The sequence below is a fragment of the Coffea arabica genome, chromosome 1e, assembly GCF_036785885.1.
Source record: "Coffea arabica cultivar ET-39 chromosome 1e, Coffea Arabica ET-39 HiFi, whole genome shotgun sequence".
Taxonomy (NCBI): domain Eukaryota; kingdom Viridiplantae; phylum Streptophyta; class Magnoliopsida; order Gentianales; family Rubiaceae; genus Coffea; species Coffea arabica.
In genome coordinates, this window is record NC_092311.1 from 608,016 (window position 1) to 633,199 (window position 25,184).

Sequence of the window (25,184 nt, forward strand, 5' to 3'; positions counted from 1 at the left end):
TAAAGAAAGACAATTATAAAATGGGTTTGTCATTTTCTTTTGTTTGCTGGACTTGAATGAGCATTCAAACATATTTAAAAATATTTTCAAACCAATGTAAAATTGAATTAATATTTTTTGTATACTCAGTGGCTTTTTTGTTTTACATTAATAGGTCTATATTCATGACACATAATTTTTATTCAACTCTATCCCACCATGACCTTGGTTTATATATACTACCATGTCTCCTAATCAGGGTTTCATATTGGATCCTATTCTTTTTGTTGCAATTCAGATGATTGTTAGATTAATAGATTAAAAGTGTTCAAGAATGGAGGGAGCAACAATGATTTCTTTGGACAGGACATCATCTATTGAAAATGAGAATAGGACTCTCAATATTGAACAAGTTTAACTTGCAAGGGTGAATATACATGTTTTCTTATTTTTCTTTCTTTCTTCCCTTTTTTAGGCTGTTTATATCTTCTTCTTTTTTTGGAGATTTTGATATTGATAATTTGTATTTATTGAATCATTTTTTTCATGCTCAAAAGAAAAAAAATTGGACCTACTGTAAAAGTTCAAAAACTATAATCCATTTCTTAAATTGCATTTTTTTAAAAGAAAGTTTATCCTTTTGCCAAAAACAGAATGAACAGAACCAAGGACAGAATGAGAGGAAATTGCTGACCGCCAAAATGTTCCCATCCAAGAGGCCTACGCGGACAGAAGAGCAGGAGAGAAAGTGGTAATTAGAAGAGAGCAAGGATTGAAATTGAGAGCAAGGAAGAGAGAGAGAGAGAAGGCAAAGCAAAGAGCATCCACCGATTCAATGAGGCTATCTGCACCCACGTTTCCCCAAGCCACCGAAAAATCATGCAACCAACAAACACCCCTAGCGTTCATGAAAATTACGGAGTAACGGGACCATTTGCCCACGCGGACAGGAGTGAATTTCCAACAAAACCACGCCACCCATCAGCAAAAGACCAAAACGTCCCTCAAAGTCACAAAAATAATGGCATAACCGGCTCATTCTGCACTGTTCATAAACGATTGACGCTTTATATATGTACTAGTTTTTTCAGCCCTGACGCTATGTGTCAGATAGCTTGGACTATTTTTTTTTTCTGCTGTGGTATATTTTTTATTACTTTTGTGTGTGTATGTGTGTGTGTTTTTTTTTGACATACTTTCAAGAAAAGAGCTGAATTTCAAGCCCTAGCTCTATTCAAACACAAGGAAACTGTACAAAAAAAATTGTAAAAATCCTGCCCAAAAACAACACAATCGCAAATTTAAATTTGATCACAACCCTACTTAAAGCCATCTGCAGCAACAACTTCAAAGGAACAAAATATAAATTCTAATTTATTTAGACATTTTTTTCGACAGAAGAGGTATCCAATTGAACAGTAAATGCATTCTGCAGGCCTTCGCGGAGCTTCTTCCGCAAGCTTTCTTCTTTACGGTTCTTTCGAATCTCGATCATGTTGTTTATTCCCCTCCAGCAGCACTCTTCAGCGTCCAACGCCACTTCAGAAAGATTAGTTCTCAAATTACATCCCGAGTAGTTTTTCTGGGTTAGGAAAATTAAATTTGAAAGTTACGGAAGATTCGTGGGAGCTCTGCAAAATGCATTAAAAAAAGTGAGAATTAGAGTAGAGAAGTTTATTTTTATCTTTTACCCTCTGATTTTTGGGACTGGCTCAATATGCCTATTTATCTTTGAACTCCAATCGGAGCCTTGTGGTTTCCAATGTCCTATGCAACTATAAATCTCCCTCTAATGCCAATGGAAGGAGCTCTCCTCCTTTGTCGCCCACTTCTCCACTTCCTCTAATGACATATTTAGTCAACCCCAACTCAAGAAAAAATCCAACCATTCACATGAAAATTGAAATCCCATGCAATGATAAAACCTAGAACACTTAAAAGTAAAAAAATAAGAAGAAAGAGAGGCAAAACAATTCAAAAATGGAATTACGGAGATGGGATTAATTGGAAAAGGTGTTTACATTTTTGTTGTGCGTGTAGGAAAAATTGAGAGGGAATCTACTGTAGATTTCTAGATAAGATTATGGAGAAAGACGTGGTGTAGGGAACAATTAAATAGGAAGATGATGAGTGAAAAAAACTGGCAGAGAAGGCCAAGAGAAGAACGAGAAAGGGCAATGGAGATTGCAGAGCTTTCAAGCGGTGGTGGTTCCATTGTACCTCAAATCACTGCTAAACTTGTTGCCGTCCGAGAACAGCACGTGGGGAATGTTGAAGAAAGCCAAAATTGCTTGGACACCTGGTAAAGAAAGCCAAGAAAAGAAGAGAGGAAACAAGGCCGAAATTGCACACCCGCCAAAATTGCTCCTATCCAATAATAGCATGCGGACAGCAGTGAATTTCCACCAAAACCACTACCATCCCACTTAAGATCCTCGGTGACATGAATCCAATGCCAATTCAGTGCCACCTCTAATATTGCGCCAAGTGTCCTATTATTATTTGCACTTTAATTTTCTAATAATTCAAATTGGTTTGATTTAATACAAATTTTTTTAACCCTTTAAACCTTTGAACCAAAATTAACCGATCGATCTAACTCATATACCAATACTTTCATCATCTTCAAACTCTCCACCCCACTCCGATAAGGTCCACACTTCACTGCCCATTCCTTCTTCCTCCGATGAGGTCTTTTTGATTCCTCCACCAGCTCCGCCATTCCACGTGGCATCATCTTCACTGCCGATTGCCTCACCGTCAAAGGCATCTTCACTGCCGATTTTAATACCAATTCCCATACACCCAATAGCACCCAATAGCACGCTACACCCTGTTGCGAGTCTCTGTCTCCGTCCCTCTTTTCTCTCTCGTCTTCTCCCCATCTGTGATCGAGCTCTTCCGCTCTTTCTGTGCTTTTTCCCAGAATTTTGAGACATTCGGTTTCGAGTGTTTCTGAATCTCAAGCTCACAAGTTAACTTCCCTTTTGATTTTTTGCCAAACCAAGGTAGGTTAGTTGATTTTCTTGTACTTTTACTGCTTTTAATCGTGTAAGATGGTACTCTTTGTAGTCAATTTGCTTCAATAGTCGGCCGCTGCAGTTTTAGCTTATTAGGCTACGGTTGATTGTTCTAAGCAATCAACGATAAAAAGGCTTGGACTTTGGAGGCAATTGTTTAGGGTTATTTTTTTCTTTTTCCCAAAGCAACCGATCTTGAGTGGTTGCTGTACAAAAATATTGGTAATGGAATTAGACCGGTTGGTTAATTTGGTTCAAAGTTTTAGAGGATAGAGAAAATTTGTGTTAAACCAAACCAAGTTGAATTATTAAAAAATTAAAGTGCAAATAATAATAGGCCAAGTGGCGCAATACTATAGGTGGCATTGGATACATGTCACCGAGGATCCCAAGTGCATCCATCCAGTGCTAGAAGACCAAAACACCACTCAAGACTCTATTCCGGCCCATTGTCAAAACATTAATCTACAGCAAACCATCAAAAGGCGCAAATAAAGCAAAAAGTGGAGACTTTAGAAGATCAGCTTGCTCAGAAAATCAGCTAAGTGAGACAATGAAGATTTCACCTTGCAAAACCAAAGATCACTGGGGACACCGTCCACTGCCTACTCACCAGTGGAGGCAAAGCAACTGCAATTACACAAGAGATTAGGAAACCAAACATACGTGTGAGGCGAAATATACATAAAGCAACGAGTGAAGACTCTAGAAAACTTTGCAAAACCAGAGATCACTAGAGACACCGTCCACTGCCTACTCACCATCGGAGGCAAAGCAACTGCAATTACACAAGAGCTTAGGAAACCAAACATGCGTGAGAGGTGAAATATACATAAAGCAAAGAATGAAGACTCTAGAAAGCTTTTCAAGACATTTGCTGACCGCCCGACTGCCGCCCAACCGCCCACTAACTTAATAGTAATTGCTGACTACCAAAATGAAGAGCCACGCGGACAGAGCAAGGTTACAATGCAAGAGAGCCAGCGGACAAAAGCAAAATACCAGCAGAGCCACTGCCACCCATCAACAAAAGACCTAAACGCCCCTCAAGCTCACACAAATCACAGCATAACCGGTCCACCAAACACTGTTCACAGCTATTCGTGCTTTATATATGTAAGATATGTAGTTGAGACTCATGATTCTGCTGTTATGTTTGTGTGTTTTTTTTCTTTGTTAGATATAGTAGCCATGTGTGTGAGTCTGTGTTTTTTTCTAACTGTACAAATAAACATGACTTTGAAATCAGGTTATCTTACATTTTTAATATAGTATTACTCAGTAAATAATGCCTAAAATTAGGCGGAACTAAAAGGCATGATTATTTAACATTCTTAATGTAGCATTAATCAGTAAGTAATGCCTAAAATTAGGTAGAACTAAAAGGCATATAGCTATACATGTAATGTGTAGCCTTGCTTATTAGTCACGTTACTTCTTTGAGACAAGCAATTTGACAATTTTCATTTTTTTGAAAATTTCTGTTTGCTAGCACTTCACATTTAACAATCTTTTAGAAGAAAGAAATAAAGAAAGACAATTATAAAATGGGTTTGTCATTTTCTTTTGTTTGCTAAACTTGAATGAGCATTCAAACATATTTTAAAATATTTTCAAGCCAATGTAAAATTGAATTAATCTTTTTGGTATATTCAGTGGTTTTTTTGTTTTACATTAATACGTCTATATTCATGACACATAATTTTTATTCAACTCTAGCCCACCATGACCTCGGTTTATATTTACTACCATTTCTCCTAATTAGGATTTCATATTGGATCCTATTCTTTTTGTTGCAATTCAGATGATTGTTTGATTGATAGATTAAAAGTGTTCAAGAATGGAGGGAGCAACAATGGTTTCTTTGGATAGGACATCATCTATTGAAAATGAGTCTCGAACTCTAAATATTGAACAACTTTAACTTGCAAGGGTGCATATACATATTTTTTTTATTTTTCTTTCTTTCTTCCCTTTTTTAGGCTGTCTATCTCTTTGTTTTTTTTTTATGTGGAGATTTTGATGATTTTGGTTTTGATAATTTGTATAGGAGGCAACACTTTATGTGGTGAGTACGAGGAGCATGGAAGAAACTCTTTGAATTTTCACTAAGATAATGGCTTAGATATATACAATATCTAATAATTTATTGAGCTTATAATTTTTCTTTTCTACTTTCTAGGTTCTTTGGATTTATAATTCTTACTTATTTGATGATTCTTTCTCTTACTTGGTTGTTGATTTTTTTTTTTGGTAATCTGTATCATAAGTTGCAAATTTATAGGTTATTTTGTGTTCTTAAATCATGTGCTAAAATAGGTGAGTTTCTCTTTTTCTTTTTCTTTTTTAATAAAAGAGGTATTCAAATCAAGAGATAGTTGGAAACTTTAAATGGTGAATTCCAAATCAACTTGTGTTTAAGGATAGGTTAGAATAAAATGCTAAGAAATAACTGGTGACTATTCTACAATTGAAATAATAAACTCGTGTTTAAGGTTAGAAAATATGTATTTATTGAATCATTTTTTCATGCTCAAAAGAAAAAAGTTGGGCCTATTGTAAAAGTTCAAAAACTATAATCCATTTCTTAAATTGCATTTTTCTATGAAGAAAGTTTATCATTTTGCCAAAAAAAAAATGTCGTGACCATGAATTTGCCCCAACAAGATTCTGACATGCTGTTGTTAGGAGACAATTCGTGGACCCCTTTTATAACATAGTACTGCAACTTTTCATTAGTATAAAAAATAATGCACTGACCGGTTATATCTTCATTAAACAGTGAACTACTTCGAAATCGAAAGAAAACTTTTCAAGTCATTTCCGAAGCCGCCAAAGAAAACTAAGAAGAAGAAGAAAGTTAAGAGAAAACAAAGGAAATTGCTGACTGCCCACCGCCCACAGACCAGCAGGAATTGCACACTGCCACAATCGTCCGCATGAAATTCCAGCAGAACCATTGCCACCGAATGACAAAAGACCAAAACGCCCCTCAAAGTCACAACAATCACAGTATAACCGGTCCATTGTCCACTGTTCATAAGCGATTCATGCTTTATATATGTAAGACTAGGTGGTGAGACCCCGCGTTTGACGCGAGGTGCCCTTATTAGGGGTTATCGGTCGTATTTTTTTTATATGTCTATGAATTATTTTTGTTTATTGTAATCATTCATTATAAATTTGATATAATTTAATGGAAGTAGTGTTGGTTTTTGAGTTATTTTCTGTTCAATTTTTTTTAGTTTGGGTGGTTATTTTTATGGTCGGGTTTGTCTGTTTTGTGTGCATTTAATTAAGCAGTGTATATTTGTTGAAAATTAATTTTTTTTGTATTGTGTATTCAGCGTGAAGTTTGTAAAATATTTTGTTAGAATTGCGTTTGTTATTTTTTTTTTGTTAAATGTAGTGGTAATTACAATGTATATAATATTTTTTTGTCTTGATTATATGTAAATAGGTTTTTGGTTGCTTCGAGGATGTTACTGTTTATCTTATGATAAACAAATGTCATCATTTGTTTTTTCGATGGACTTGGCAGTGTTTGTTTTTGAGCTCTAAGTTTGTGTGGTGGGTATCCGAAGTTGCAGTATCAAATGATTGATCAATGGAATTATTTGTTTCTTGTTTGTCTTGTTTTAATTTGTAATTTTAATGGTTTTGTTTATATGTTTTGTTGAACGTTTGTAGTATATATTTAATGGCTTTTGTGATTGATATATAATATATTGTGAAGATAATATGATTATTGAAATTTGTGATTAACAATTAACATAATGTGATCTAAGAATATGAACAGGTTTTTCATGAGCAAGTTCTAAATTCTTCAATGAGATTGGGAGTAAAGATTTGTATGTAGTAGCTATTGTCGTCTAGAAGCATAAATAATATTAAGTTTCCTTCTCCTAGAAAATGTTTGTCAGTAAGTGTAGCCCAGCCAGTTGTAACATATGGCTCTTCGATGTCAAATGTCAAAGTTTTTCTATCACATTTGCAGGTGATTGTGTCGTCTCTATTTACATGGAGGTGAGATGGGTTATTTCCTGGGAACATCTGTAAAAGAAAATTGGTTTAGTTTGTATATTATATACTAGTGGGTATATAATGGGATGTGATACGGAATTTTTTTTACCAGGCATTCTAAATCTTGTGATGTAAGGATGATGCAAAAAGAGAATCGTGTCAGCAATTTTTCTTCATGACTGAATAACACTGTAAAAGGAAAAATATAACTTGAAAATTTTTGTTTTTTTTATCTGCATGAAACCTTGACTATATTGTTGATCTATTGTTGTTATTGTAGACAAATGTCCCCTAATAATAGCTCTTTTTACTAATTCATTTTCATTTAAATTATTCTTTTTTCACTTTAATTATCCTATATGCAAGTTGTAAAGAACATGAAAAATGAAAGAACTGCAATGCATCTTTTAGAACAATTTGAGGCACTGCACCATCACCTTTCTCTGTACTAAATGTGGGCATAATTTGCTGCCCCTTCTGAATTTGTCATTTGGGTTCAAGGTTTTGGACGATTTTATGACGAAGTCGGACGTTTTAGCCTAAAATGTAGTCCATTGGCTAGTTTTTGGCCATCATGGTACCTTTTGCACCGGGCACCAATGCTTTGTAAATCATGCACTCGAGAGAAAAACAGGTGCCTCTGCTGCATCATTTTAGAGATTCTGCTTGGGAATTCCTGCTTATTAGTGCGTGCTTATCATCGTCTTTTCCCTCGCTGACTCACAATTACGCTGAGTGTTATGATACTGTCAATAGCAATTTCATGGCCCAGAAATTTTGTAGCATTTAACGTCCTCCGTATAGACAAAAACAGACCAACACCCTCCGTCCCCACCTGAAAATAGATGATGAGTCAGTTTAAAGTTTGCCTGCGGTTTTCAAGGTTCGAATTGTTTAGATTTCTAAAACACTGACAATGACTGGAAAATGAGTGCAGTGGACCACGGTATTCATACCATTCAAGCAATTCACGTAATTTCTGCGTAGAAGACACGACTTTGATGCAATCTTTTCATACTAAGATCTAGACCAGAAATTTAAGAATGAAGACAAGTGAAGATAAGAGAAAAGCTGTGAAAAGCTCTTTTAAGGCTGTTGTTCATGGATGTCTTTTGATTATGACGGATCAACAACCTGTGAGGACCAGGTACGATGCGTTATCTAGGAGAACCTTTTTCCACTGTATGATATCCCTTTTGAAAAATCTCATATGGCTAATTTAACTTCTACTATTCAAAGGATTTCCATGGAGACTACAAGTAAAATAGATGGATACCATTCACCAAAAAAATAGAAATTAAGTCATTGGTTTGCAACATTATTCCAAATAATATATTCCAACATTATTCCAAATAATAATGGTTTGCAACATTATAATTTACTGAAGGTTTTATGTGGATGCAATTGGGTGTGTTTTTTATCTCAAATTTTACCACCTTCTACTATCAGATCTCCAACATCTTTTCCTTCAACAAATACTTCTTCCTTCTCCTCAGTGTAATGATTGATGTGTGATAGTACATTTCCATGGCTCTTCTTTGGCACTCCTCATCTGCAACTTTCTTGTTCTTGAATGTTATTTTGCCCTGGTTTTGAAGTTATGGAGTTATATTGACAAATTTTGGATAGAAAGTAAGAGATTGATTTTTGGAGGGAGGGTTTTAGTCTTTGAATTTTAATGGACAGTCATGCAAAATCAATTTCGGCAGGATTTTTTTAAAACGGAGTTTTTGACAGTAGCTGAATCTATTAGGCTAAAGTAAGTTTTTATTTTTTATTTCTTTTCATGCTCACTAAATGAAACAAGAGCATTTTATCTCTATCAATGTGGATGCATGAGGGCCTATTATTAGAGCTTGTGAGGAACTGTTCAGGGCAAGGACGGTCCTTCTGAATCACCGTCCCTGCCCCGTATCTGATCAGAAACAGGTGTAGGCCTCAAAGAAGCATTGATTAAGAAGGTCAAGTCAAAATCCCGACCAACTTCCGTGCCAACTAATAGAACAGCATCCAAGTTTCATGCCCACTGGCGGTTCCATGAAAATAAATGAAGTGTACATTTTCAAATCTCTGCACCTGAACAAGACTCAAGGCGATGGTAGCTCTTCAAGTTTCAACCACTCATTGATGGTAAGAGGCACACCTTCACCTACCACAATGAACGCTTTCACCCTACCGTAATTACCCAAGAAACTGAACAATAAATTCACAAGAATGTTTGTTTGTCAGTGTAAATTTTATTGTCAGACAAATATTTTCGTGCAAAAAATTCCACTAAAATAATTGGGCATTTTAAGAAAATTTTCTTGTGCTTGTTAAAATTCTTTTAGAACATATATTAGCTTAAATAGTCTGTGTAATTACTCCCCTACCCAGAAAAAAGAAAAGTCGGTCCAATCTAGTAGCCGCTCACATGATACCTCCCTGTCTTTCTCTCCCTTTCTTTCAACACCGCACATGCTAAAAGTATACTGCACGACCGTATCGCTAATACAAACAATGTGCGCGGACCAGCCAATCACTTTCTCGTATGTAGATAATGTAGATGAGGAAATCCATCTTGATAGGTTTTTTGAGTAACTCATATGTAAATGGGAGAAATAGGGAATTGGATGTTCCTAATTGTATCTAATGCTTGTTCTTTGGTAAGAACGTACCTGAGATAAGTGAGGAAGATGTTCTTTGCGTTTATGAAGAAGGAAGAAGGTAATTGGCTGGTCCGCGCACATTGTTTGTATTAGCGGTAGGGTCATGCAGTACGCTTTTAGCATGCGCGGTGTTGAAAGACGGGAGAGAAATGACAGGGCGGTACCATGTGGTCCGCGCACATTGATTGTATTAGCTGGTCCGCTCACATTATTTCTTGGCTTCACTAAACCCACGTACTCAGTATTTTTTTTTTCCTTGGTTTGCTATTAGACTGCACCAAATTACGATATTAGTCTAATTTTTTTTGTTCAACTAAACCCCTATCCAATCATACTTTTATTTAAAGTAAAATAACATTTTTCCTCCTTACGGATCATTCATATTTTTTTTCCCTTGGTTTGCTATTAGACTGCCTCAAATTAATAAATATTTCTTATTTTAACGAATGTGTCAAAGGCTTTATGATTGTATTGCAATTGATATAAATTTTTCCTCAACCTGATTTGTTTACGCTCAATTGCTCTACAAATCTCCCACTTTAAATTAATGTCAAACTTGTCCTAATACTTTGGATGTCCCCTTCTGTTTGCTAGTGCACCAAACCGATTTTGTGACTCTATACATGTACAACATTAATCTGAACTAGCATTAGTTTGCCTGTGCCTTGGCATGGTTTATTTTTTTAAAATTTATTATGAATTCGTGCAAGCATGAATAATTTAAATAAAAAATTAATGATGATCTTACAAGCTCATTCATATTAATTTTATAAAATTAATGTAATAATTATACTTAACTGTCATACTAATTTTTAAAAACTTCGTTAGATACTTTTATTATAATATAATAATATTCATCAAATATTATAACACATATCAAAAAATCAATAGATATTCTACCATTTTGTGTATGGATATTTTTTTAGATGATAACAATTTTTATAATAACCATAAACATAGTTACATATTCCTACTCAATTAAGTACAAAAAATTTAGCAATTTATTTATGCATCAACAAATATTCAATTTCCAGCAATATTGATAAATCTATCAGTTAATAGTTAAAGTTTTTTAACACTAAGTTAATCCATATGGATAAAAAAAATTATACAAATTTATTGTATTGTTAGAAGAGAGAAGAACCATAAGAATAAATAATTCAAATTTATCTAAAAAGATAAATTTGTTAGGACGAGAAAAACTAATTATAAAAGAATCGGATACAAAACTAGGTAGAACTCAAGTATCCAAATAACCGGTTAATTCCCCATCAATTTCCACCTTTCGAAGTCTTCTTTCGAGAATCTTCTATTATCGCAACTCCATTTAAGTTAAACTTGTGATCATATCATAGGCAAATAATTCAATTGTAAAAATTGAAATCTACAAGAACATGCCCATTTCCCCCTTCCTAAAACATCCAAATTCAGTCAAAGTTTATAATTATATTGTGAACTAAAGGTCGATTTCACTTCTAACTCCAGTTGATTGTATATTGTACTCTCAAAAAAAAGGAATAATAATAAAGAAACTACTCAAACTTTCACCACTTAAATTTTGTATATTTTATATAAACAAGACATTTTGACACAAAATGTCTGAAGTTTTTAAGTGCTAGAAAACTTGTGGAACTCCGAGTGACTATATTGGCAATTTCACAAGCGTAAATGCTAAAAAAGCACTCAATCACTTATCACCACATGCCAAACCTGATTACTAAGGGTGCTTGGTTTGAGGGTATGGGATTCAAGATTTGAAATGATGTCCATTTTAAATGCTTGGATAATAGATGTGGGATTGTAGATTTTGGAATGAATTCTAAAAAGTTAACAACTCTCCATTCCTGAGTGATTTGGTGGGTTTTATTAATTCCTATATTTGATTCCAAGATAATTTTTATAAAACATTTCTTTCATCCACTCACCCCTTCACCCTCATCCCGTCATCCTCCTTCTAGTCTTCCCCATCACCTCCCACCACTTGGTTCCTCCTCCATGGCATCTAAAAATTTTTCTTGTTGCCATCACTCAACATCTCAAAAACTTCCCCCTCACTAGTGTCATTCCTTTCTCTCCCTCATAATCCAAACGCTAGACCTCCGAAATTTCATCCATCACAACAAGTTCCTGCACAACCTCACCTCTGAGTTTGAATCAGTACCAGAATTTACAGCCGCAATCTCAAAGGAATTCAGCTTCAACTTGAGAAGGAAACCACGTCAACTTGAGTCTGGTGTCACTCCACTCAAAGTTCAAAAAATCTGTTTGCAAGCCATTGACAAGTTCTGAATTTGGATTGTATCAATTGACAAGAAAAAAGAAAAGGTGGCGTTGCTTCATCATATGAGTTATGTCTGAAAGTAGGAGAGAAAAGAACAAAATATTAAAAAAAAAAAAAAAGGTCTTGATTGGGGATGGTCTGACGATGGCTGGCGATTGATGCTAAAGGCCAGTATGATTGAACCCAACAAAAAAAAAATAGGGCAAAATGCAATAATAATTTTGATACCCATTCCACTAAAAATTGTGCCAAGCAGTAGTGATTTCAATGATACCTGGAACTTATACGCATACTGATTTTTATAATTCATTCCGTATTCAATTCCAATTCCAGAGCATGAACCAAGCACCCCCTAAGTCCACTCCATGTTTTTGATAAGTGAACCAGCAGTTATTTTTTCAGTTTTTTCGTTTTTAGTCTATTTCCCAAGGACTAATGACTGAGGTAATTAATGTTGCAAAGTCACCAGCTATGGTTGTTATTTCCTTTTCTCTTTTACATTTTGATCGTTGACCTTTTTTTGGGTGGGTGCTGGGGATGGGGGCATTGGTTTGTGTTGTTCGGGGTGGGGGAGGAGGACCTATCACAACTCCAACAAACCATTGAGATATTTTTCACAACCAATGGCCCCAGCCAGCTTTCAATTAGAAAAAGATGAAATACCTAGCCAATTGGCTTTGTGTGGATAGAGTATTATGCTAAATAATTATTTAAAATAATTATCGTAGCACTTTTTGTGATGTGATATATATAAGATAAAAAAACGATTGAAAATATAAATAGGTGGATTAGGAAATATGTTTATGATGCAAGCAAAAAATTTTTTTTAAAAAAATTTGCTATTCAAACATAAGTAACTAGGAAAAGTGTAGAACTGTCAGGCACTAGTGTCAAAAACTAGACAAACATTTTTGTGGGCGCCCTCTTATGATATAATTTTGGGGACAATTGCAGAAACCTCCCCTAAGATTTCTGATATTAGCACTCACCTCCCTTATAGTTTAGAAAATAGCACTTACCACCCTTGAACTTAAGGTTTGTGTTGCAAATTCAGTCCATGGCAGAAAAGTTAACATTAAAAATTTTTTTAAGGAGTGAGATGAGAAATTTGTACCAAATTTTCCTTTCATGCTGCTTTCCAAGTTATATTAATAGAGGAATGACAAAATATGAAAAACTATTAAGAATTAACAAAATTCAAGGGGTCTAATTAAACAACTTAATATTCTCTACCTAATGATTTTCTATTTCTCTTTTCTGCCTTTCTAATGATTTTTACATATTCTCCATACTCATCATATAATATATTTAATCTTTTATATTAATTTGATTTAAAAATAAATATTGTCATTTTCATACCTAAAATTTTAAACTAATTAAATCATAGGTTCTATTTCTTTTTTGGATGAAAAGATATAAGGGCAAAATTGTTAAATTTAGCTTATTAAGTATTCAGTTATAAATGTTTATCAAACAGTATAAATAGATTCAGCATTAAAATTCGAACATTCATATATTTCTTTTCAGTGCTTAAAATTCAGTAAATTAATTATTTCAGTATTTAGATTTCAGAATTCAGATTCAGCTTTATCAAACAGAACCTTTGTCTAAGCAAGTTCAAGATGCCTTGTATCTGTGACTAGAACGGCATGCAATGTCCCAGAACTGGCTTATGAACCGCCACATTTGGGGCTAGAGAAATAAGAACATAGTTAAAATCACAGGTGATGTTGATTTTTGAGTAAAAGATCAAGACAAGTCATAGTTCTAATCTATGCCCTGTGTTCTAGATTACCTGCTAAACCATGACAGACTTGAACAAAAAAAAATGGTTTGCAAGCTTTTATAGCCTATTATGTTTGGAAGAAAATCATGCATGTATGGTAATGTTCCAAGAAATTTCTAAAGTACCTATCTTATCCAATGTCATACTAATGAAAACAAGATTATCTGATACTAATATCAACAAATACACCGAGGTTGATTTAGACCAAAAAACAATAGGTAGAAATTACAGTGAATGAAGAGAATGGTTTTGAAATTTTTTCCAAGTAGTTTGTCAGTTATTGTAATTTTCTTTTTTTCAAATTACATTGATGGATAGCATAACTCCCATTATGGAAATTGTATATTCCAACTACGGTTCTATTCCATTTTAACTCAACCCGTGCTATACATCCACTATATGCATAATATGTATGGCATAACTCTCATAATGTTTGGACCATCATCCTTTCCTTGTTCTGTTGCATGATTCTGGTAGAGGAAATTCTGCACAACGTACAGCCATATAATTTAGAAATTAAATTACAGGATGATATAAAAACCTTTGGTCTTTCTTATTAATGTCTGCACCAGACTCTACGCGAATGTGTGTACTTAGAATTATGTATCTAAATGCTTCCAAGCGATACACGTACAAAGACACTGATAAATATTTTTCCTGTCATCTCTTTCATCTAAAACTCTGGTTAAGTAGCTGACACATGTATCTCAGCGCGATGCGTGATCATAATCATGAAAATGGAAGCTTTTGTAAACAAAGTGGGATAACCACTTGGAAACCAAAAAGCTGATAATAGCCACTGAGACCAGAGTGCTTTCTGCTGCTGCGGATGGTGCACCCTGTTTTGCAGCAGCAACAATTCCAATTGAAGCAAGAGAGAAGACTTGCAACACAATCTCTAGTGCATTGAGCCCTTTATATGCTAGATTGCAACTCCTGCAGCTGACTGTGTGACTCCAGTACCTGAAGGAATAGGTCAACATGTAATCATGAAAAATATGCCTGGTCGCGTTAACTTTTCTAAGTCTATCGTACGTCACGTATTCTGAAGAGAACATGAAGATAAGAACAATGTCTCAGGTTGATAAAGAACATGTATGTTATCTAGTAAATAAAGAAATGAAGAACACTTGGTCTTTCAACCAAGCAATCGAAGGCATTCTTGATTCCTGACCAATTGGTCTTAAGATTGGCTCCATAGTTCCTTTCAACATATAGTTCCTTCCTGTCTTACAACCATCCTAGCTGCCAAACTTTGGTCCTCCAGAGACACGGTACAGGGGTTCTTTTTTTTTGGTGCGCGGGAGGAACAGATCAAAAACTGGATTAGGAATGAAATAAAGTTGAAATTTAAGAATTTCTTAGAGCTTTTTACCTATGTAAGCTTGTATTTTGCATGTAGCACGACATGGAACGTTGGGTTACAGAAACTTATTTTGAAGTTTCTGTATAGAAGAGTGATCATCTCTACTGTTTCTATCAACACAAATAAAAAGAAGAAAAGGCCAATATTTCCCTGAAACTGGAAGTGATGTACCTGTCCAGAAGCTGCTCTCTAGGCGGAGTGGGTGGGAGTGCTCCAGTGTACTTTGTTCCCCAGTCAATTTGACCATTGCTATACTTGTTTAACCACCTTCTGAAGCCCACCACAAGGGCATCTGCCTTTGTAGGAACAAAGCAAGCTTTATGACCCAAATTCCTTTATTTTCCGCTCCGAAAGAATAGAATGAACAAAATAATTAGTAAATCAGGCTACTACTTTTCGCGAAGATTTACAAAGTTTGACATCTTTCCAGATAGAAATATGATAGAGGACATGATACCCAAGCTAAGGAAACCTTAAATGGTGGATGGTCTGCACAGACAGGCACGGATTTAAGGGGGGGCTGGTGGGGGCTTAAGCCCCCCCCCCCAAGCCGCCGGAAAACCCCCTATATATAGGGGATTCCAAATGCTTGCTTCTAAAATGCAGTAGGTAACTAGGTAGGTAGGTAGGTACTACCTTTCTCTTCCTATGTGTCTCTTAGGATACTGGTATTATTGTCTGAAATTTTCAATAGTTATTTATGTTTTCACCTGCTGGTGATGTAATAACTTGGATTTTCCTAAAATGTTTTGAGCAGGTCTGAACTCTGTAGTTATTCATCATATATTCTGGACTTTGTTAGAGCCTGTGAGACTCGGAAACATAGAGCCTGGGAAACATAGCCTTTTTTTTTATTTCAGATGTTTGGTTGTTGGCAAAGTATTTTTTGTGCATCGCTGTCATGAACTATATGGTGGAGTGGGCTTTCTTTTGTTGATCAAGAAGCTTGCCAACAATAGTTGTTGGTGCTGTTTTAAATGTATGTTCTGGAACAAAGAATGCTGTAAATGTATTTCCTGGAATTTAGAAAAGTTCTTGATTTAACGCTTATGACATCCCTTGCACTTCAAGAAGAATTAAATTTGCAATTACTATCAAAGTTTTCCTGCTATTTCGCTTTTTGACCGCCTTAGTTTTTTATTTTATTTCGAATTCTGATCATGAAATCAATAAGCAGGGTGAGTGATAGATTATTGATAGTTTAGAGTATTTTTTTGGAGCATTTTGAGATTTCCAAGAACTTATCAAATTCATATGAAAGGGGCAATTTTTAAACTATTTTAGTATGCGATGGGCAATTCTTAAACTATTTTTTTGAGCGGTTTATGCCTCCGAGTACTATACATATCTTGATAGGCCTGCTGTTTTCGTTGTTTCTTTTGTAGATTTGTAGATTTGGGTAAGTTACATACCCAAAAATTCAGAACAAATTTTTGGGTATGTATAATTATATGTTTTTATTATTTTTATAATTATTGATTCTAAATTTTACTTATTAAATATATTTATTTCGTCACAAAAAAAATTTTTTAATACACTTCAGCCCCCCCAAAAATAAATTTCTGGCTCCGTCCCTGTGCACAGAAACCCTAGCTATGAACTCTATCATATTTTCCTTTTCTTTTCAATTCTGGATATGTTTTATTTGTGTCAATGCAAAGGATAATGTTTGTGGCCATCCAATTTATTGTCACCGTTCAAGTCCTGCAGTTCTGGCCTTGCAAAACACCAAGTGAATATTATGGAGTATCACACTACAGTTGTTTGATCAAAATTTGTGTGTGGCTATCATCTCTTAATTACAGTTCTTTGAATACGTAACACCAAAATGATAATTTAATATTTTGTTTATGGTGCTTAAACTGGTTAAGTTGGTGTGCATTTAAAAGTTCACATTGAACACAAAGGTAATTTTCTAGAGAATGAGTTCCTTTAGTTGTTAATACTGCCCGTCGTAATTGTTAAGACTGTTCAGCATAATATGTCAAAAGTAGGATCATTGGTCCTAAAAGCTTCTGATAGTGCTATGCAGCCTCCAAACTCTTCCAATATGACTAAAACGTAATATTCTAGTAATCATGTACTCCAGAATACACAGCTCATATGTATTTGCCACCATGCACGTTCTCATTTCATCATAATGGCCCTTATGCTCTAGATTTTCTTTGGAGAATTGAAAATTTCATTATAGAGTTGCAACCTTGACATTCTGATGCTCAAATTACCATGACTGAAGACTTGGACACGTACAAGGACCCCTGTTGTAGAAAAGAGAAGAGGAAAGGTTCCAGGGAGTACCTCCACATGGAGAAGATACATATCTGAATCTATAATTAGATTTTGGTTCACATGGAATATCCAGCGCGGAACAATACGATCTAACCAGACGCCAGAATTCCTTGGCCAGGTAAATATCATTCTGCTATTGCCCGGGCTAACCAGAATACATAGGAACACCAAAAGTACCTTCTTCACCGGCTTAGGTGTCGATGGATTCTGCATATAGTTATCCCTTATATGAGTGCTATAAATGGACAATTAGACAATGATAGGTCGATATTATAGAAAAGAAATAATTAAGAAACAATGACTAACTTCAATATTACCAATCAATTACCTCTGTGGTTCCAGATAGTGAAGTAGTTACATTCTCTAGAGTACCTCCTAATGACCAGGAATAAAAAACACAAGGTGGAATAAATATGTGATCTGAAACTGTCGATGATTTTGCAGTGAAACCCTTTACGTCTAATGTCTTTACCCTTATCTCGAGTGGTCTCCCTCCTTCCCTGTCAGCCTCAACAGTGCAGGAAAATGCAGAAAAGAAACTATTAGTAATTTGGAACCCATATAAAAGGTTAGGAACAGCAAACATTCTCAAATTATAAGGTAAAGGCTCTTATCTCTCTGAGGACCGTGGGACTTTCAGTATGCCATAATGTGCATATGGAACATGAGAAGGGTCCATAAGATTTTCAATCAGAATCTCGTACCTGTAAATGCTTGGCTATCAGAAGCAACTTAAGAATAAAACAAACATTATTTGACATAACTTTTCAATCACTTTTTCTGTTTTTCTTATTAAACTTCATAACATGAACACAAGAACCAAAACCTTTTAGTTTTACCATCTTTTGAGTTTTACCTATTTCTCTTTATTGATTTTTCCCGCATTTTTCTCACCCTTCTTGAAGGAAACTAATGAATTTCTTTCTTTTTCCTTTGCATTTCCCAGAGCATGTATTGAATACTAACACAAGTAACAGTAAAAGCAATTTACTTTAGCATTCCATAGCGATAGCAGCCTTTTCAATATGATTAGAGTGCAAATGAAGATTTGCCTAGTATGAGCGTGGAACAACAACAACCACAAAAGCTATAATAAAGGGGGCAACTAATTGCTTACCCGTATGGTATATCTCTAGTGATCATCCGACTGGTAAAGGACGGATCATCAATTTCCGGAATGTATGGAGGCTTTTCCTTCGAAAATATGTCTTTGTACTGACTATCAGCATTAGGCCAAAACCAAAGAATGCCATTTTGCACACAACTTGGATATGCAGCTACACATGCTTTGCTAGAGTATGGATCTGAACTTCCAAGCAAAATGTCAATCCAGCATGCTTTGGTTTAGGTACAATGGAAATGGCAAGATTTGCATGTTTAGACATGATGTATCTGCTATGTACAACAAAGTAAGCAAATGCATTTCCATAGCATCAAGTATCAGAATGAAGCTCCAAACTGGCATACTTAAACAGTAGAAAACTATTGGCAATATTCAAAAATTCTAAATTTAGTATTGCATAAAAGATATTCACAACAACTGGAAACAATATTCATTGAATAACTGTCCGACATAGAGGTAATTCAAGTTTTGAACCAAGCCAAGCTTGATTGGTAGATAAAGAAAAATTGCTTATCAGAATATTATGCATCTTCCCATAGAGCCTTGGTGGAGAATTAATTGAAAAAAAATGGAAAAAGAGAAGTGGCAAAATTTTTTGTAGATTTCAAGTTCATAATGGCTGATGAATGCTTAAAGTTCTTTTTACTTTTTAGATGAGGAGATTTTGAGTATGAAAAGTTAAAAACAAGCGGAAATGTCGTACTGGAATGACCGGACAGTAGGAAGACTACTAAAACCTGAAAATTTTCAGCGAGTTTGGTCAAATGAGTTCTGCTTCTTTCCCCAGCTACTCTTGATTCCCTATCTACAAAGGGCCTCGAGTTCAGAACAGATATGTATGTATGTGAAAGCTTACAAGTGTATTAGATGTGGAAGTTATTAAATATTTTAAATTGGATTCCATCATCTAATCCTAAGGTATAAAAGACACTATGGCCATTCTATCATAAAGATCAAGCCTACATCAAATAAAAATTTCACCAATCCAATTTCACCGAATTCTCATCCACTTCCTCTGCTAGATTCAGATTTGTAGCTCGTGGTTTGCATATATAGTTTCTGGGTAATTTCTGGTGGAGGAATCCGAAATTCATATGACTAATTGTCAGTTAAACATTGAATATCCCCATTCAATGATCCTGGCCTTAAATGCCACCAACAAGTTATCGTTGTATCCGAATAAGACATAAATAACTTCATGCAATGGCTAGGTAAAGTGTGCATTATACTTGAGAAGTTTCCATCATATCTAGAGTGTTTTGCCTGCTTCAGTGCTGGTGATGAATATCTGCCTATGTTCAAATTCAAAGACAATCTTGTGCTATTCAAATAGGCATATAAAACTTTGGAGCTTTCTTCCAAACTTGATTATATACCTCAAAAAATTGGCTTTCCACAGCTAGTCTGCTATTGATAACGGTCCTACCTTCACTATTGCCATTTATGTGCTATAATAGCTTTAATCTTTCAGCTACTACATTCTTCAAGAAAGAGCAAATTATCTGGATGGCCACCAAACTTTTGGAATCATCGAGTTTACATCATTGAACTATTAAAAGTTTGGTTTTGGCCATTGAACTATCTCAAGTTTAGATTGTAGGTCATTCCGTTAGATTTCATCATTAAACATGACAGATATGAGTGGTCTAATGATTCACGAGACAAAAGAAAAGGACATAGTTAACGATTAAATCTGATGAAATGGCCCAGAATCTAAATTTTAGATAGTTCAATGGCTAAAATCAGACTTTCAATAGTTCAGTGATTTAAAATTCGACGTTTCCAAAAGTTCATTGGCTATACGGATAATTTGCTCTCAAGAAAGTTACTCAAAATTTAGATATAACAGATGATAAGGCAAAAAGAAAGCATGTGACTTGCACAGTGATTAAACAAATATGGATGTAGCAAACAGTAACAATGACACTGACTGAAAATCAATGCATCGAAAAGGAGAACTAGCGGATACGAAAGACGCATACTTCGCATACTTCACAATCATGAAAATGAACTTGTTAGCAATTTCAATTACCGGAGGACCATCTGGGGGTGCTTGAGGAATGAATTTGCAATCGCCAGAACCACCAAAGCACCAACCATGATAAACACACTGCAACCTGCCCCACTGATCAATCCTTCCTTCAGACAAAGGAGCCAACCTATGAGGACAAGTATCATCAAACACCTTCCACTCATTCTCATTCCTATCCCACCACACAACAATATCAATTCCCATCACTTTCTTCCCAAGTGGCCTCCTTTTGTCAAGATCACAAACAGGCATCACAGGATACCGTTGTGCGTACCAATCAAATTTCTCATCTTTTTCTGATTTCTCAGTTTCTTGACCAAACGAAGCGTCTTTGGATGATTGATCAGCCGCTGGCACAGTGTCAGTGGAAGAGATGGCTGTGGAAAGCTCGAATTTTGCTCTCTTGAACTGATATGAAGGGAGATGTGAATTGGTGGGGTGTTGATAGCTAAACGGATTATGCAAGATTGGATTTTTAATCTTTGTTCCAAAGGGTCTTCTTGGGATCAAATTAAGGTGCGATGATGCTGATGAAAGGGAAGTAGCTGTCAAAGTTCCCATTGCAGCTTCTTTAATGGCAATAGTTTGTGACTCCCCCAGGTTTCAAACAGAGGTTGTCTTGATGGATGTATATACAGCTGAAAGACGGAGCTGAGTGTGTGTGTGTCGTTTTTGGCTTGTGGGGATAGTACGAACTTCCAGACAAAGACTGAAAGAGCCCCCATCATTGAAACTGTTAATTTTTGGGTGCATCAGCTGCTAATTTTGCGATGATGCTGATGAAAGGGAAGTAGCTGTCAAAGTTCCCATTGCAGCTTCTTTAATGGCAATAGTTTGCGACTCCCGCACGTTTCAAACAGAGGTTGTCTTGATGGATGTATTTACAGCTGAAAGACGGAGCTGAGTGTGTGTGTGTGTGTCGTTTTTGGCTTGTGGGGATAGTACGAACTTCCAGACAAAGACTTGGCCACATTATTATGTACTAGGTATTCTGCCCTGACGCTATGCGTCAGGTAGGTAGGACCTGGTAATAGGAAAACAAGGGAAGGAAAAAACACTGGCCAGAGAAAAGCTAAGAAGAAGAATGAGGAACGGGAAAAACACACCTGGTAAAGAAGGCGAAGAAAAGAAAAAGAAGCAGCTCCCAAAACTCTGAAGCGGTGCGCACTGGATTCAGCACAGAACCAAGAACAGAATGAGAGGAAATTGCTGACCGCCAAAATGTTCCCATCCAAGAGGCCCACGCGGACAGAAGTGAATTTCCATCAGACCATTGCCGTCCAATGCCAAAAGACCAAAACACCCCTCAAGTTCACAAAAATCACAGTATAACCTGCCCACCAAACACTGTTCACAAGCTATTCACGCTTTATATACGTACTAGTTTTTTAGCCCTGACGCCATGCGTCAGGTAGCTGAGACTCATTATTTTGCTGTTATGTTTGTGTGTTTTTTTTTCTTTGTTAGATGCAGTAATCATGTGTGTGAGTGTATGTTTTTTTCTAATTGCACAAATAAACATGACTTTAAAATCAGGTTATCTTACACTCTTAATATAGCATTAATCAGTAAGTAATGCCTAAAATTAGGTAGAACTAAAAGGCATATGGCTATACATGTAATGTGTAGCCTTGCTTATTAGTTACGTTACTTCTCTAAGACAAGCAATTTGACAATTTCCATTTTTTTGACACTTTCTATTTGCTAGTACTTCACACTTAACAATCCTTTGGAAGAAAGAAATAAAGAAAGACAATTATAAAATGGGTTTGTCATTTTCTTTTGTTTTCTAGACTTGAATGAGCATTCAAACATATTTAAAAATATTTTCAAACCAATGTAAAATTGAATTAATATTTTTTATATATTCAGTGGCTTTTTTGTTTTACATTAATAGGTCTATATTCATGACACATAATTTTTATTCAACTCTATCCCACCATGACCTCGGTTTATATATACTACCATGTCTCCTAATCAGGGTTTCATATTGGATCCTATTCTTTTTGTTGCAATTTAGATGATTGTTTGATTGATAGATTAAAAGTGTTCAAGAATGGAGGGAGCAACAATGGTTTCTTTGAACAGGACATCATCTATTGAAAATGAGCATGGGACTCTCAATATTGAACAAGTTTAACTTGCAAGGTGAATATACATATTTTCTTATTTTTCTCTCTTTCTTCCCTTTTTTAGGCTGTCTATATCTTTTTTTTTTTTTTTGGAGATTTTGATGATTTTGGTTTTGATAATTTGTATTTATTGAATCATTTTTTCATGCTCAAAAGAAAAAAAATTGGACCTATTGTAAAAGTTCAAAAACTATAATCCATTTCTTAAATTGCATTTTTTTAAAAGAAAGTTTATCCTGTTGCCAAAAACAGATTGAACAGAACTAAGAATAGAATAAGAGTAAATTGCTGACCGCCAAAATGTTCCCATCCAAGAGGCCTACGCGGACAGAAGAGCAGGAGAGAAAGTGGTAATTAGAAGAGAGCAATGATTGAAATTGAGAGCAAGGAAGAGAGACAGAAGGTAAAGCAAAAAGCGTCCACCGATTCAACGAGGCTATCTGCACCCACGTTTCCTCAAGCCACCCAAAAATCATGCAACTAACAAACACCCCCAGAGTTCATGAAAATTACAGAGTAACCAGACCATTTGCCCACGCGGACAGGAGCGAATTTCCAACAAAACCACGCCACCCATCAGCAAAAGACCAAAATACCCCTCAAAGTCACAAAAATAACGGCATAACCGGCTCATTCTGCACTGTTCATAAGCGATTGACGCTTTATATATGTACTAGTTTTTTGCCCTGACGCTGTGCGTCAGGTAGCTGGGATTTCTTAATTTACTATAATGGGTATTAGTCTAGAAAATTGGAGTGTGAGAGGAGTAATTAATTTACTACCGGAGGCACAGCAAAAACCAGGTGGTTCCTGATAAAATCGTTTTGCATGACAATATGGACAACTTGGAACATCAGGCAATACAGCAGGTTCTGTAGCTATTGTAGTTAATGGATCAGTCATAGCTCGTTTTCTAGACCGACGCTGCCTACGCAATGGTGGTTCACCAGCATCTAAATTAGTTGATGGAATCTCATTAGCACCATCAGCAATAGACGCACAGACATTTTGTTCATTTTCCTGCAAACCAGCCAAAGCGTACTTAAGGACCATGAATTCAGTGTGCCTAAGTCAGTCAATCTGACTTATAATAGACAAAAACTAATATCTCACCCACTGGTTAGTCTAGCCGGTAATATAAGTAGTCTAACATTTATTGCAAGGGGTCTAAACAACAATCTTATTGCATGAAAGATGCTCAAAATAAGCACAAACATACGGTTGGAAATTGCTCTACATTATTGAGCAATACTGCAGGCTCTGTAATTATTGTGGTCAATGGATTAGTCACAGAGCGTCTTGTACGCCGACGTCGCCTATGCAAAGATGATTCACCCGCATCTGAATTAGTTGTTGGAACCTCGCTAGCACCATTACCAGCAGACCTAGATACATCTCCTTGATTTTCCTTTAAAACACCCAAAGCATAGTTAAAGACTGTGAGTTTAGTATGCTTAACTAAGTCAAACTCGTTTGTCTTACCAAAGTACATGCTTAGGCGAAACCACTGTTAACATAAATAATTTAACATTTATTCCAAAAGATTTAAACAACAATTTATATTGCATGAAAAATGCTCAAAATAAGCACAGACATACAGCTCGAAGGTGCTCTGCATTGTTCTCTGCAAATGGCAATACTGAGCCCGAACCTAATGAAGATTCAACGACGCCCATATTTGGCTGATTCACAGCATTTGAGTCATGTATATTAAAAGCCGTGACAGCTAATGTACACACTCCTAATGGCGCATCATTCTTTGTCCCACGCCGAGCAGCAGCACGTTGCTCGCGGCTCCTTCGATTTTTCTCAGCACGAGCCTCTTCTAAACTTCCATATACTCTATTTCGACCCATTCTCAAAGCATATTATACACAGCTCAAGCGGAAACCAAACAAACGTCTAAAATGAACCATACAAAAGAACCACAACAACAAAAATGAATTTCCAGCGAAGCCAATCAAACAGTGAAGTACTTTAAAACCAAAAGAAACTTTCTCAAGTTATTTCCGAAGCTGCGAAAGAAAACTCAGAAGAAAAATTAGAGCCAAAAAGAGATTGAGCTCACGGTCTAAGTTTGCTGAATAGTAAAGCACTTCAAAACCAAAAGAAACTTTCTCAAGTTATATTTGCTGAACAGCTGAGAACACAAGCAAGAAAATAATGAGAGCAAATTGGTGACCGAGAATGAGCAAAAGAGAATAAGAGCCATGCAGACCCACAAACCGCTTCGGACAGCAACGACCAACGACTCTAGAAAGAATGAAGACTCTAGAAAGCTTTTCAAGACATTTGCTGACCGCCCAACCGCCCACTAACTTAATAGTAATTCCTGACTACCAAAATGAAGAGCCACGCGGACAGAGCAAGGTTACAATGCAAGAGAGCCAGCGGACAAAAGCAAAATACCAGCAGTGCCACTGCCACCCATCAGTAAAGGACCAAAATGCCCCTCAAGCTCACACAAATCACGGCATAACCGGCTCATCCTGCACTATTCATAAG

General features: G+C 35.8%; 3 protein-coding genes and 1 long non-coding RNA gene across 6 annotated transcripts; all 4 read right to left on the reverse strand.

Moving 5' to 3' along the window:
* Nucleotides 1–1,260: 1,260 nt before the first annotated feature.
* LOC140007317 (uncharacterized) lies at nucleotides 1,261–3,916 on the reverse strand. The gene is made up of 4 exons (XR_011814700.1): nucleotides 3,761–3,916; nucleotides 2,200–3,629; nucleotides 1,671–1,819; nucleotides 1,261–1,561 (listed from the first exon to the last, which is right to left on the reverse strand). It is a non-coding gene; the product is annotated as an uncharacterized lncRNA (long non-coding RNA).
* Nucleotides 3,917–14,266: 10,350 nt separating this feature from the next.
* LOC113687924 (protochlorophyllide-dependent translocon component 52, chloroplastic-like) lies at nucleotides 14,267–17,537 on the reverse strand. Its single transcript, XM_072050055.1, has 3 exons — nucleotides 17,402–17,537; nucleotides 15,275–15,436; nucleotides 14,267–14,700 (listed from the first exon to the last, which is right to left on the reverse strand). The coding sequence occupies exons 1-3, from the start codon at nucleotides 17,407–17,409 to the stop codon at nucleotides 14,445–14,447; spliced, it is 426 nt and encodes a 141-aa protein (XP_071906156.1). The 5' UTR covers nucleotides 17,410–17,537; the 3' UTR covers nucleotides 14,267–14,444.
* A 1,024-nt stretch (nucleotides 17,538–18,561) lies between these two features.
* Nucleotides 18,562–21,828, reverse strand: LOC140007318 (protochlorophyllide-dependent translocon component 52, chloroplastic-like). 3 transcript variants are annotated; one of them, XR_011814701.1, is made up of 3 exons: nucleotides 20,548–21,828; nucleotides 19,253–19,320; nucleotides 18,562–18,696 (listed from the first exon to the last, which is right to left on the reverse strand). XR_011814701.1 is itself a non-coding variant. In XM_072050048.1 (2 exons), the coding sequence occupies exons 1-2, from the start codon at nucleotides 21,106–21,108 to the stop codon at nucleotides 18,670–18,672; spliced, it is 588 nt and encodes a 195-aa protein (XP_071906149.1). In that variant the 5' UTR covers nucleotides 21,109–21,828; the 3' UTR covers nucleotides 18,562–18,669. The 3 variants fall into 3 exon arrangements, 2 of the variants coding, with proteins under 2 accessions (XP_071906149.1, XP_071906152.1); XM_072050048.1 differs by lacking the exon at nucleotides 19,253–19,320; XM_072050051.1 differs by lacking the exon at nucleotides 19,253–19,320 and having other exon boundaries at nucleotides 18,562–18,784.
* Nucleotides 21,829–23,812: 1,984 nt separating this feature from the next.
* On the reverse strand, nucleotides 23,813–24,964 carry LOC140007330 (uncharacterized). Its single transcript, XM_072050062.1, has 2 exons — nucleotides 24,278–24,964; nucleotides 23,813–24,087 (listed from the first exon to the last, which is right to left on the reverse strand). Exons 1-2 carry the CDS (start codon nucleotides 24,533–24,535, stop codon nucleotides 23,878–23,880), a joined length of 468 nt encoding a protein of 155 aa, XP_071906163.1. The 5' UTR covers nucleotides 24,536–24,964; the 3' UTR covers nucleotides 23,813–23,877.
* Nucleotides 24,965–25,184: the final 220 nt, after the last annotated feature.

Coding starts and splice junctions, on each gene's coding strand:
- LOC113687924 (XM_072050055.1), bottom strand. Junction 14,701..15,274: donor AGAGAGCAGCTTCTGGACAG/GTACATCACTTC, acceptor CTATTCCTTCAG/GTACTGGAGTCACACAGTCA.
- LOC140007318 (XM_072050048.1), bottom strand. CDS start 21,108: ATGGGAACTTTGACAGCTACTTCCCTTTCATCAGCATCATCGCACCTT. Junction 18,697..20,547: donor CACCCCCAGATGGTCCTCCG/GTAATTGAAATT, acceptor TTGGAAGTTCAG/ATCCATACTCTAGCAAAGCA.
- LOC140007330 (XM_072050062.1), bottom strand. CDS start 24,535: ATGGGTCGAAATAGAGTATATGGAAGTTTAGAAGAGGCTCGTGCTGAG. Junction 24,088..24,277: donor ATGCAGAGCACCTTCGAGCT/GTATGTCTGTGC, acceptor GGTGTTTTAAAG/GAAAATCAAGGAGATGTATC.